General features: G+C 42.3%; 1 protein-coding gene and 1 long non-coding RNA gene across 3 annotated transcripts; one reads left to right on the forward strand and one right to left on the reverse strand.

Moving 5' to 3' along the window:
• Nucleotides 1–2,400: 2,400 nt before the first annotated feature.
• LOC123089802 (uncharacterized) lies at nucleotides 2,401–5,269 on the forward strand. Of its 2 annotated transcripts, XR_006442379.1 has the most exons (3): nucleotides 2,428–3,025; nucleotides 3,098–4,238; nucleotides 4,771–5,269. It is a non-coding gene; the product is annotated as an uncharacterized lncRNA (long non-coding RNA). The 2 variants fall into 2 exon arrangements; XR_006442378.1 differs by lacking the exon at nucleotides 4,771–5,269 and having other exon boundaries at nucleotides 2,401–3,025; nucleotides 3,115–3,720.
• A 6,559-nt stretch (nucleotides 5,270–11,828) lies between these two features.
• Nucleotides 11,829–13,199, reverse strand: LOC123117465 (serine/arginine repetitive matrix protein 1). The gene is made up of 2 exons (XM_044538218.1): nucleotides 12,748–13,199; nucleotides 11,829–12,665 (listed from the first exon to the last, which is right to left on the reverse strand). The coding sequence occupies exons 1-2, from the start codon at nucleotides 12,803–12,805 to the stop codon at nucleotides 12,151–12,153; spliced, it is 573 nt and encodes a 190-aa protein (XP_044394153.1). The 5' UTR covers nucleotides 12,806–13,199; the 3' UTR covers nucleotides 11,829–12,150.
• Nucleotides 13,200–13,941: the final 742 nt, after the last annotated feature.

Here is a 13,941-nt window from a genome sequence, read left to right on the forward strand (position 1 = left end):
AGTTAAACAACGATTCGGTTCCACCAAATTTGCCGCAGCGCTGAGTTATTTATAAGATGATGATGCTGAATATATATCAAATTCATGGAGGCAGCGCAGTGTCTAAAGCCTCTCTATTTTTTGTCAGGGTTCGATCCCCAGGTGCCGCATATTCCCCAACCTTTTTTGTCAGGCACCTCCCCTACCCACCCACTGCGTGTTAAGTGGGCCGACCTGCAGGGCCTGACGCCTCTTTTTTTTACATTTCGTCTTCTGCTTTTTTTTCTCATTTCCTTTTTCCCAAAATTCAAAAGATTGCGAATTTTTAAAAACATGTTTGAGAAATCATAAAATGTTTGTGCTTTCAAAAATGTGTAGGAAATCATAAATTTTTTGCAGTTTCAAAAATATAATTGATTTTCAAAAGTGTTCGCAAATTATTAAAAAAAGCACAATTTGGAAAAAAATATCGGGAAATAAAACCATGTACATGATTTTTGAAAAAATAATCGTGTATTCAAAACAAAATCGTGAATCTGACAAAAATGTCCATGAGATTTTAGAAAATATTGAAAAAACTCAAAAAATTGCAAGTTTGTGGTCGATGAGATTTGTTTTTAAAGTGTGTCGTGCAGTGGCGAGCTCATTGCCTTGGGATTTACCAAGTCGACTATATTGCGATCACGTGGACATTGGATCCATCATCAGCAAGGATGGGAAGAAAGATAAGTGGCAACATGGCGAGTCACCGTGTCAAAATAGAGGACGCAAAAAAAAAGCGGACGCTCATATGTCAAGGTATTTTTTTTAACACTCATATGTCAAGGTATTGAGTCATACTTATTTGGCTAGAGTGTAATTTTTTATCCCCAGGTTCTGCATATTTCCCCCCTCTTTAAATCAATTCGAGATTTTCAAATTTCAAAACATTGTGAGTTTTGAAAAACATGTTTGAGAAATCATAAAATGTTTGTGAATTAAAAAATGTGTGGGAAATCATAAAATTTTCGCACTTTTAAAAAATATTAGTGATTTTAATGTCAAGAGAGGTCGGGATAGACCGAATTTAACATGGAAGGAATCCGTTAAGAGAGACATGAAGGATTGGAGTATCACCAAAGAACTAGCTATGGACAGGGGTGTGTGAAAGCTTGCTATCCATGTGCCAGAGCCATGAGTTAGTCGCGAGATTTTATGACTTTCACCTCTAGCCTATTGTTGTTGTTGTTTAAAAAATATTAGTAATTTTATAATTGTTCGCAAATTATAAAACATGTTCGCAGCATGGCGAGTCACTGTGTTAAAATAGATGACGCTCGTATGTCAGGGTATTGATTCAAACTTATTTGGATAGCGTGTAATTTTTTTCTCCTCCGTTGCAACGCACGGACATGTTTGCTAGTCTTTACCTAATAATAAAGCACGGCGGGTTTCTGTCGTCCGTCACCCTTATTTGTAAAAAAGTCCCTGCAGTTTGTTAAAATCAACCCGCAGTTCATCTTTAAGTCATACCGAACCGTTTTTTAGTTTTCTCAGACCCCCCCCCCCCTGAGATTTTAGGTAATCAACCCGCCTTACATTTTTAAGTCAAACGAATCATTTTTTTGTGTTTTAACAGAAAACCCCCTGACCTTTCGGTTAATCAATCCGCAATTTATCTAAAACAAAAGTATCCATATCTTTTAAATCGTAACTCCGATTTTAACATATTATATATGAAATTTGATTAGAAAAATGTGTAGAATCCAAATATGTTGTTACTTTTAGCTATTAAATATTTCTAAATTATTAATTTGGATGCAAACATAATCTTTAGTGCACGATCTGGGTTTTTTTTCCGCACTGACGGCGATCCAAATTGCAAATGAACACACATTAAAACCAGATTGAGAGGGAAAAAAACATTGATAGCCACGCACGCACAGCTCCAAAAAACCTCACGGGGAAAACAACATTTTTCTCATCTTATTCTCAATGATTGTGTGCGTGCGAGCGCGCGCGCATGTGTGTGTGTGTTTCTGTGTATGTGTGTGAGAGAGAGACGCCTTAGGATTGATGACATTTAAATGCGTTTTCGTTGTGTGAGCATTGAGACCACCATCGGGAACACAAATGTGACGCAATTTTAAAATAAAGAACATATATGTATCAAGGTCTCAAGTCGTGGTTATTAGGTTAAGAGCGTGTGTGTTTTTCTGTCCCGTTGCAACGCACATGCTCTTTTGCTAGTAATAATCTCTCCCTAATAATAAAGCACGGATTGGGTCTCCGGGTTTACTTTCTTCTCATGTCATAATACGCTTTTACAATTTGTATGGAAACAATTGTAATATACACGAGGTGGTACTAATGAAATCAAGTCGTGTGCGTCGAACGATCGCACCAACTCCCTTCCCTGCTGGGCTTGCCTGGACCCGTTTTTCTACTTGCAACGAATCAGCGGCTGGACTATCAAAAAATAAAACTATCAAAGACTCAAATTCGGAAACGATTGGTTTTTCCTTCATACTACGGTGTTTTGACTGTGACCCAGTCGAGCTCCACATCCCTCGCCGCTTCCTCAACTTATCTCAACTGCCAGCGCGCCGGAGGATGAGCAGAAGACGGAGTCGTTGCGGGCCGGCGAGCAGGTACTTATCTCAACTTCCAGCGCGCCGCCACCACCTGCCGCTCCGCTGCGTGCCGCCACCACCGCCTCGCGCGCCGCCCTGGTCGCCGCCGCCGGCCTTGCGTCGCCTCAACGCCCGACCCCCGAGTCTCGCAGGCCCGCCACACACCTACTCTCTTCCAACAATTCCGTGCATCCCAGCTCGATTACTTCAGGGAGGAGGAGGATGACGACGAGGCAGAGCTGCTGGACACGGTCACACGACCGCCTGTCCCGGGAAGATCTGCAGCAACGGTGGCCTCTGGTGCACGCGGATGTCTGTGGAGGCGGAAATTTAATTCGACCTCACCTCGGGCTGTCGGCCTCCCCAAGTTCCTGCTGCCGGCGCCCTCCCGAAGCTCCTGCCGGCCTCCTCCCTGAGCCCCAAGCACGAACAAGGTACTGTGCTGCACACCTGAAAGTCACCCAGCTACTCCTTGTAAAGCCAAATCCCCTTTTCAAATTGAGCAGTTGACCAAATTAACTAGGAAACCCTTGACGGCAAGTTACTTCGGGACTGATAGAATCACCACAAATTGAGATGAGGCATTCAAGCGGGCTGGACACACTGACACTCGAGCAGTAGGATCCCTTGAACTGAAGAAATGAATAGGAAGATACATGCAATTTAAGGTAGGCGCACACTAACGTCTCAGTATCAGCACCATAATTTGTGTGTGTGTGTATGAATTTTTTAGTTTGTCTCATGATTGATGCATTCACCTTAGTACAGTATATCTTCTGTTTCATGTGTTTTCTGTGTAAAAGTTGGGTCCCGATGACCAATAAGCAAAGAACAACCTTCTCCAACTGACAGTGTTATTCTCCTAAACAATTTGCCATTTTGGTATTTGCATGGGGAATAAAGAAGAACATTCATCATTAGTACTTGAAGAGACTTGCCTGGTTGGGGCAGAACAGGATCTGCTATAGTGCATGTTACTTGACTGCTCACTGTACGACTTCAATAAAATCAAGGTCTTTTCCTGATGCAAGAAAATGTTTTCTTGCTGCAATGGTAAGCTATTCTGAATCCATCTTATAATGTGGCTGCTCATGTTTGGTGCAGACGTAGCGCATGGCAGGGAGATAAAGTGTTGAGAAAAAGGACGACGATGTAAAGGGCAGATGATAGGGGATTACTCAATAAGTATGCGGAGCTGCTATAAAGTTTCCTCCTTTCTGTATAGTTATTTCACTATCCACCTAAATGTCATCCCATGTATATGTAGGAAACTAATTTTGTGTTGCTAAATTTTCTGTATATATTTAATATTATTCAGTGTTAAACTAATAATGATCGAAACAATGCTAGACTTACATGTTGATTCATCATTTGTAGACTTTTGGTTACAACTGATAGATATGAGCAGTTTAGCACTATTCTTGCTTATATATCAAAAAATATTATGATCAGCAGGCTAAATCTACCACATGGGTCGTTAGCTCTGTTACCGTAACATTGCACCATCCTAACACGCGAGGAAAATAATTTCACAAGATTCTCATATTAAGTATCTATTCAAAGAGGTATGTGACAATGTGCGGGAAGGAGAAATTCACTCGGTAACAACACCGATGCTACGGCTTGCATGCTGAGAGTTGAGACCTGGTGAGCTTACTCGTACTATTGTGTGATGTGTTAACTTACTTTTGTAGTTTCTATATGCCAACATATATCATGCTGTTTTATGCTTAGTAGTATTTCAACATAATTTTTCTATTCATGCATTGAAGCAAAACTGCAGTTAGTTGCTACAGAGCTAGGAGATCTTGGTGTATAATAAAATATATTAATATGGAGGGGTTCCTTTGTCACCTGATTTGGTAAGGTATATAGTACGGAAGTTTTTTTATTTCATAATCATATTCTTGATGTACTGTTTAACGTATTTTCTTTTCAGAGATTTGCCCTTCAAATTTTCTTGTGATAGCTAATTGCCTTTCTGTAAAACTCTTTGTGCGGATTAGTTGATATGATCAATGGTCAAACTGTTTGAGTTTCAAAATCATTTTAACATTTCAAATTTGGGGGTTGTATATATACAACCGGATATCATGTGTATCATGCATAGTGATCTACTTTGTTCTGTCTGTTAGCATTAATTAATGTCTACTTCTTGATTATATTTGATATACTTCAGATAGTGAGCATGATTGTGGGGATGGTGCGTATGAGGATTTTTTTTCCTTCTCCCATTGGGACACACAGGTATATTTGGGTTTATAATATGGGTTGTTGCCCCAGTTGCTTTTGCTTGGCGATAATGGCAATGCAGTTATCACCATGTTTGCACCGTTCTTCACATGCACATCCCTAGGCTCCTTATGTTACTGTTCACCATCACTGTTGATTATTTCTCCTTCTATTCTGTTATCCAATAGGTATTCTCTTACTACATATAAATTTGGAGGACAAAGCATTTATTATGTTGATATATTAAACCCCAAATTGCTGACATTTATTCTGTTGATATATTAAACCCCAAATTGCTGACATGTAACGTCTTCTATCTGAATTTGTTTCATAAAATTAATCATTGGTTTAGTTTGATAGATTAAACCCAAATTAGTTTATGGACTGAACTAGAAATAACACAATCACATATTAGTTTTCTTTTTAAATTTCATAGTAGAGATTTAGCCGTCGATGACCCACTACACGTGGATGCCACATCTTTTCTTCCTCACCTATCGCGCGAATTTTCAATGCCGGTCCACTGCGATCAGGGTGCTGGAGGCTCTTGGGCTTGCAGCTCGCATGCTTGGAGGTAAGTTTTGTAGCCTCCCGTTGCAACGCACGGGCATTTGTGCTAGTAATATTCTAATATGGGTAACAGAATAGTTCAGCCCTATATATATATATATATATATATATATATATATATATATATATATATATTAAGACATTATAATTGGGCACCCTAGGAGCTCCCTCACGCTATCAGCCTTTGGAGCCGTCTGATTTTTGTTATGGCCATCTCTAGCCGTTGGATGCGCAGTGAATTTTTCTTGACGCTTCCGTCCCGGCAGCTTCGTGAGGGCAGCTACGCTCGTAACTTTTTTGGAGCAACCTGGTTAATTAGGCCCAACAGCCCAACTAGCATAGCCGCCGACCCAAGCGATAGAGTATTCCGTGAGCGATTGGTGTGCTCGCGAACCCTAACCAAATCCAGCGGCGATGGCGGCGGCGAGCTGCGATAGGTCCTGTTTAGCCCTTTTGGTAGCGCGTCTACCGTGATGATGATGACGCCCCTGCCAAGGTTGCCGCAACGGAGCCCACCCTGGGTCGCAGCCTCGCAGGTGCCGGTGCCTCATCAGCCGCGAGGGTAGGCAAGAAGGCAAGATCTCATCGCGAGGGTAGGCAAGAAGGCAAGATCTCATCGTGGTAACTCCTTCTCCAGCTTGCTTTTTTCTGCCCTGATTTCTAGGATTTTGTATTTGTTGAAATGATTGGTAGGCTGTTCATGGGGGCGCCGTAGGGAGTCCAAGTCCTAGCATGTCTCAAGCATCACAGTAGCCTTCCCCACCACCACGCTGCTGCAAGAAGATTTTCATGGTAGCTGAAAGGGGTGGCATGGAGAGGAAGAGATGGATGTGGTGTCGTGCTGGCCAGCAGCGGGATGACTATGGCAAGGTTCCAGCAGTCCACGGTGAAGGTCTTTGTAATCAATTATGTGCTACATATCTTTCATGAACTCGATTTTTTTATCCAGTCTCTTTATTTTGTGGAAATTTGGGTCGGTTGCAGTGCGTGATGATGATGATGTTTTTGTTTTGTATAACAAAAACTCGCCTGGTATAATGTGACTTTGCTGCATGTCCCCATTAGGTTTAGTTCTTTGTTGACTTAATGATGTTTTAGATATCCTAACAAAAATAATAATCTTTTATATGATAATTCTCAACAATGTGTGTGTTGGATTTTGCTTCATTACTTACTAAGGTTTTAGGTTTTTAAGAATGTGATTTCAGGATAATTACTCATGCCTTCTCCAAATACAAACGATGCACAGATGATTGTTACTTCAGTGTTTAAAAAAATCATCTTGGACTCTGTGCTAACCACAAAATAGCTAGATTCAGATATTTTAGACTTCAAATTTTATAACATGAAATTTGTTATTTTGCAGCTTATCGGGTATATGGTTCGAAGCTTTGATTAGCACACAACCAGAGGGATAACACTTGAGGTTTGTAGCCTTGCAAGTTTAATAAATTATGATATGACGGTCATATGTTTTCTTTTAATATACTTGAAATAATATTGAAGTATCTTCCCCCTTTTCCATCCATGTACTATGTTGATGTAGACACTATAAGCTCTGGTCTGGAGGGATGATATTTAATTTACACAAAAGATAAATGTATTACTTATAGCCCATGGTAGATTTACATGGGCTGGGAGTGGGTTGTTATTTTGTTAATGCTCTTGCTTGTGTTGCCTCGATTAAGGTTCATTAACGTTGTCAATTCATATGCCCATACTTGTAAGTGTGTTTGTTTAGTTGTTTTTCTCTTCTATGGCAATATAAGGCAATATAAGTTAGTTCTACTGCATTTATATTGTTTATCCTACTGTTCATTCATTTAACAAATCATCTACTCGGCCTAGCGCAAGAGATGTTCGTCATATTTCTGCTCCTATAGATGTCCTTAGAGTTTCATTTTATATGTGCTTTCAGGTTTTAGGACAATGCGTTTGTTCTTAGATACTCAGCTAGAGTGGCAAGAAAATCATTCTCCTTTGGCATATTGGTCTACTTTTTGATCTGAAATCTCATTCTTTGCTAATGTTTTTAAAAAAATCCTTTGTTCGCTTCTATTTTACAATATTTCCTTACATGCAATTTATGGTTATATGAACAACAGTAATGTTGTTGTTTTATCCAGAATCATGGCTCTTTCTACGATCTTATATGAAACCGAAAATCCTTGCATTTATCACAACTTCTGCAATACCAAAAGCTTTCTTGCAGAGTGCTAGATATACATAACCATAAATTGCAATGAAGAAAAATCATTCATTAGAAAAAGACTTCAGAAATAATAAGGTAGAGAGACCTAGCCATCTATAAAAAGAACTCCAAGCTACTAGAATATCTGTTCAAAACATATATGTTTTATCATAATTAAAGGTTTTAACCATTTGCTTTTTTTAATATTGAAAGTTCTACCATTCTATTGTAATAATAGACGGGCGCAGCAACGAGCGCCACTCCTGATCTAGTCTCTCCCTAATAATAAAGCACGGATTGGGTCTCCGGATTCACCGTCGCGGCGTTTTTATAAAAAGGTCCATGCGGTTTTTGACAATCAACCCGCGGTCCTTTTTATACGTGACTAATTTAAGAAAACGTTTCGTTTTTACAAAGAGGACCCTGTAACTTGTATATTCAACCCGCGGTCTAGAGTCCAAGCGTCTGGTTTTATTAGTATTAGTCAGGACCAAGTCAATGCGATGCCGCGGCGGTGCGATGCAGAACGGGGGCGGTGGATGGAGATTGCAGGGGCCGGATCCGTGCACGGCAGGGCCTAGGGAGGCGGATCCGCAGGCGGACGGCGCGGCAGTTATCGCCGGTGATGACGAGGAAGGCCGGAGCGTGGTTTTCCGGGCGGATCCATGGCGTCGAGGGCTGTTGGGCAGAGAGGAGACAAGGAGGTGAGGGAGAGAAGAAGGGACAAAGGAGGAGCGGTGCCGCGACCTAGGAAGGAGCTTGCCGGAGCCGAGCGAGCGACGACGGACGGGCGCGCGAGACGAGGGATCCGGTGCTGCGGCGCGAATCCTGCCACAGGTGCGAGCCGCTGGTCTTCTAGGACCACCCCTTACGACGCCATTGGCGTCGACGGCTAGGCGCACGACGGCCCAGCGCCCTCCCGTTGCTACAACGCGTGGCGGAGTGCCGTGAGGCCGCGGATGCTGCTGCTACACCCGCACCACCAGCCCAAGGTCAGTCTCCCTTGCTCTATAGCGCAACTCCCGCCTAACACCATGTTGGCCTACTTCTGCCCCTCTGGTTTGGAGAGTGTGCGCTCTCAGCTCTGCTGGGCCGGCCGTGCTCTCTTGCTGATTCTTATCTGCAGCTCCAACATGAAAGCCTACAAATCAACTCTTGAGATTTGTCTTCAAAATAGGATTTTTTTACTATGACATACTCACCAAAGTTACATGATGTGCAGTTTAGAAAGTTGATTACTGGGGAACTTTTACTACATGTCCAGTTATGGTTTCATGATAAAAGGATCATGCACCAAATGTTTGTTGAATTGTTGTTTCAAGAAAATGTATGGAGTTTTCATTGCGTGCTTCAAGTCATTAACCACGTAGAATAAATCCTATAAGCTGTTCTTACCATACAATCTTTTGAACCAATTTTTGTAAACTTAGTACAATATGATTATTGTTTTGTAGGCTTTTCTATAGATATATTTGAGCTATTAAAAATGTGATTATATCATTTGTCATCTGAAAACCAGACTCATTTATACATAATGGGACATAATGTCCAGAAAATAGTCACCAGGTACAAACATCACTCTTGACCTACATTGTACAACATTGCATAATTTTCTGTTTTTCTTGAGGTACCGCTCAGTAATTTTTTATCGCATACATAGATAGGACAAAGGTCACAAGAGCTGATTTTGTGCACCTTGCTGCATGTGCACTCACTTATTTAAGATATTCAAAGTGTGAGCTTTTGAAATTTCCAAAAATAAGTCAGATTTTCATTATTAACCCATGTGCACATGCAATGCTTTCTGACTCTCTGACAATTGTCTTTCAGAATAATTTGATGAACCACCCATGTCACCCTTCTGCTTGGTTCCATGGGAAAGCAATTTACAAAGCTCCAGTGGGTCAATACAGCCTTGATTCCATGTTTTCTACCACTGCTTAACTTTATTTGAAAAACTGTTGTTGTTATGTATGTAGGACACAATATAGAGTTGTATGCAGGATATAGTACTAGCGTTGGAATTTCAGGGCATCCAAAAAGAACATAGTATGCTTCAACCCATGTTTTCTACCATTGCTTACCTTTATTTGAAAAACTATTGTTGCTATGTATGCAAGATACAATACTAGAGTTGGAATATCAGGGTATCCAAAAAGAATTTACTATGCTTCAAGTAAGAAAGTTAATTTGTTTGACTTTTGTAAGGACTAAATTACTAGCTTAATGCATGGAACTTATTGAGCTGCAGTCATGGCATGTGCTTACATAGAGACCTTCGTTCTGTGGATACACCTCTTCTTATAGGACAGGTTGTCTACGAATTATCCTGAGGTTCAATTTTCATAATAAAATGTGTGTTTTTATTTATCATGGTTTCTGCTCCTGCATGACCAAAATTTCCAGATGTTGTTTTATCATTTCCATCCGACACCATTAAATCTCAATCTTACCTATGTTGAAATGGTTCCAGCGTGTGCGTGATGCATTGCTCCCCTTAGTTTTTGAAGGAACATGGTGCTATTCCTGGTGCTTTTGGTTATGAAAAAACTGACATTAGTCAGGAACTTTCTAAGGTGATCACCTTACTGCTCTGTTCTCATCGTACCACTTCTACACAGTTTACTGAGTTTAAAAATCCATGCAGTACTCTAATTCTGAAGCTTTGGTTTATGCGAGATGTGGCTGAAAGAAGAAATGAGATGGTCGAGATTCTAATGGATTTCCCCCAATTGACAATGATATTTCATGACATGATGTGAAGAGTGGAGCCGCTTAAAGTACATGGCGAGCTCACCATGGCCGCCTTTCTTCCTACAGATTGGGAACCGCCGACCGCGACCCATGGTGTGTAGATGATATACCGGTGAGGTGTTCCAAGGATGAAGAGGATCTCACGATTTTCGAGGATGAGGAGGATCTTGCGATTTCCAGATTTCAAGTGTCTACACACTATATGTAGTAAGTTTTTTTTAGAGAAGTAGTCAAATTAAATCTGGATACCAATTTATTGGAACATTATATTTCTTAGAAAAGTAGTCAAACAACGATATCAATTTGTTGGAACCATCAAGGAGGTGACACTCCTGAAGGGTATATATTCTCCATCTTATGCCTATTTGAAATACAGTTATAGGTCTGTACTTTGCCACTCATATTGTAGTACTCAACTGTAGCAATGATGGAGCAGGAAAGTGTGCTGAACCTTCTAATATGGATGCTGCACTTGTACGAGCTAGGGACCACTATTGCTTATCATATGGATCGTAGATGTAGTGGTAATGTACCACCTATTTTTTTAGTATAGTGATGATATGTTATATAACAATCTGGTTGCCGTGACGTAGTTCCCTGCAGGGCCAGTGAAAAAATAGAATAAAAAGGTTCATTAGAGAAATAATAGAATTAACGATTGAATATCCAATGGCTTTGATTTTATATCTATGTGGAAGATTGACGTAAGATTACGTGTACAGTATACAAGTGAAAAACATTATAATTTATTTAGCTGAGCTATTACCAAAGTTTTTTTTGTCAGAGGGGGATCCTGTATCTTTATATCATTATCAAAAACATGACTCTAGGCCCTAAAGAAACAAGAAAAATACATAACAAGTCCTTAGACTTTTACAGAAAGGAGCTCAAACTGATGCAAAACATGATTGGGTCCTTGCATCCGTGTAGGTTCCACCTCACTGTTGTCGGGAACAAGCCACTTGGGGCAACGAGGTCGCTACGACTTTAGGCCATACATAGCCTCGAACAGAAGAAACACTGCCTCCTTGTTGGCATAGCACTAGGAGGAAGAAAGATGTGAACGGATAGATCCGACGCCACAAGGCTGCCCTACATCCCAAAGAGTGACTAAGAGTGACTGGAGCGATGAAGACCGCCCATCGATCGCCAAAGACCAGTTTCAACGAGCGGCGTAGCTTCATAAGAAATTTTGGTGATAATAAGCTCACATCCGATCATATAGTATAATTTTGGCTGAAATTAACACCAAAGCTTCTATTGCAAAAAAGATTATGAAATATGAACTATTTGTTGGTAATCTTGAGTCATCTTGAACTTAAATATTGGCTTTACAAGAAGACTTTCTTTTTTCGTAATAATGGATGAGCAAGAATTTTAGAAACCAATGTTCCATTTTGTTATCCACGTAACGTAATCATCTGTTCAATTCATTTCCCGTGGCAACACATTTTATATGAAATATTAAAGTTTTATTAAAAAAAAGGAAATTTCCACGTTCAACATTTATTAAAATTGGATATAAAATATGACGAAAAATGAACCATCAAGTAGGTTCTACCACTTTTATCACCCGGTGCAACGCACGGGCATTTGTACTAGTCTCTACCTACTAATAAAGCACCGAGTGCTTCTGGTCGTACGTCGTCGCCGTTTTTGCAGAAAACCCCCTACTATTTTAGTTATTCAACCCAAAGTACTGTTTTAAGTGGGTATCTAAAAAAATGCTTCATATTCGTAAAAACACCCCTGCGTTAGTTACAATTCTACCCCCGATCCTTTATTAAACTTCACCACCGGGAACCACCGCCGCTATCCATTTGCGTTCCCATCGCCGGGGCCGCAGCTTGCCGCCGGTGTCCACGCCGTAGGAGCCAAGGAAGGGGCGCCCTGCTGGTTTGCCGGCGCTGGAGAGGCTCGTGGCAGGGGGAGCTCCTCACCTCTGCTTCGGGCACGAGGCGGCTGAAGTGCTGCCGGCGCTGGAGAGGCTCGTGGCAGGGAGCTCCTCTCCTCTGCTTCGGGCACGAGGCGGTTGAAGCGCTCGAATAGCAGAGCAGCGGGGCGAGGGCGATGGGTGGCACGGGCGCTGGACGGGACTTTATGCAGGTCTTCTGCGAGATGGGGATGATGTGGAGGGGGTCTGGACACCGGCGGGTCGCGAGGCGACCGAAGCACTCGTGGTGTAGAGCTGCGGGGCGGGGGCCGAAGGGTGGCGCGGGCGCTGGATGGGAGACTTGATGCAGGTCTTCGGCGAGATGGGGATGGCGTGGAGGGGTCTGGACGCCGGCGGCGCTCGGGCTTCAGGCGGCCATGGTCCTCTCTATCTGCTGAAAAATAGAAGACAGAGAGAGATCTTAGAGAAAAGAAGCGCGGGAGAGAGAAGAGAGATGGAGGAGGGGGAGGGCTCACCGACGGCGCGACTTTGCCGGAGACGCTCGACAACGCGGTGGGCCGTGGGCGTTGACATGTTGCTCAGGGGCTGCGGGCCGTGGGCGGCGCCTGCTCGCGCGCGAGACCGACCCGTGTCTGATTTGGAGGTGAAGGGGGGTGCAGCGACGGCGGTGCTCGAGGCTCGAGCTGCGACGGCGGCCTCGAGCGGGAGGAGTGACGGAGCCAATCTGATCTGAAAAACCAGAAAAAGGGGCCGATAGTGGCTGTCGAAGCTGGAGCGCTGGCGGCCGCCGGTGGAGCGCGGAATCCGCTGGCGTGCGGAGGTGGTGCGGGTGTGCGGGAGATGCGTGGAGGAGAGAATCCCGGCGGCAGCAGCGGCGTGTCCTAGGGGGAGTTGGGTTGTTCTGTAACGAGAGAATGAGGAGATAAGGTTGCGACGACAGACTCTATAGGACACCTGGAGTCTGGTTTCTTCTAGGCAAGCCGATGTGTGACAGCTAGCTAGCGCATGTTCTTATTTATTTTTTTGCGAGGGAGCTAGCTAGCGCAGGTTGACGATTAAAGTCTCCGAGTCCATCATACCGTGTGTTAGCATGCAGAATTACTTTTGTTTTAAGGTTCAATTTTACTCTGTTTATGGATTAGTATTAGATAAAAAAGTTGAACTAAGGCCAAATTCAATGAGCGACCCATTTCACCCGACCGCGTCCGTTTGAGGTGAAACGGACACAAATCAAATTTGGTTGCTATATTTGTATATCCGGAATTTAAATTATTTATTATTATGACACTATGTAATTTATTTGGTTGTAAATTATATGCAATGAGTGCTTTTATTCGGTTCTGAAACTATATTATTGAGAATAAAAATTGTCTACATTTGGCCGTCCGGCCGAGCGGACCAAATGCGTCGTCGGCGTTGGACGCACTGCCAACGCGTCTGCAAAGAGGCCTAACGGTGCTCCTTTACCCAAACCAAATGACAAAATCCGGACAAAATAGACTTCTGTTTGGGGTCGCCTGTTGGAGTTGACCTAACATATATACACAAAGTAGGGCACACACAACAAAAACATATATGCTTGCATGTTCAGTAAAGTAAATATCAAATAAATTGTCTCTCGACGCAATTGATTCCGGTTCATATAAGTGCATAATGAACCATCAACGCCAAAACACAGGTATATACGTGTCATGACAATAGAGTCTTTA

Source organism: Triticum aestivum, chromosome 1B, assembly GCF_018294505.1.
Source record: "Triticum aestivum cultivar Chinese Spring chromosome 1B, IWGSC CS RefSeq v2.1, whole genome shotgun sequence".
Lineage (NCBI taxonomy): Eukaryota > Viridiplantae > Streptophyta > Magnoliopsida > Poales > Poaceae > Triticum > Triticum aestivum.

Bases quoted from the DNA above. Each gene is read 5' to 3' on its own strand.
- LOC123117465 (XM_044538218.1), bottom strand. From the start codon at position 12,805: ATGTCAACGCCCACGGCCCACCGCGTTGTCGAGCGTCTCCGGCAAAGT. The intron at 12,666-12,747 runs GTGAGCCCTCCC...TCTATTTTTCAG, and splicing joins CCGGCAAAGTCGCGCCGTCG to CAGATAGAGAGGACCATGGC.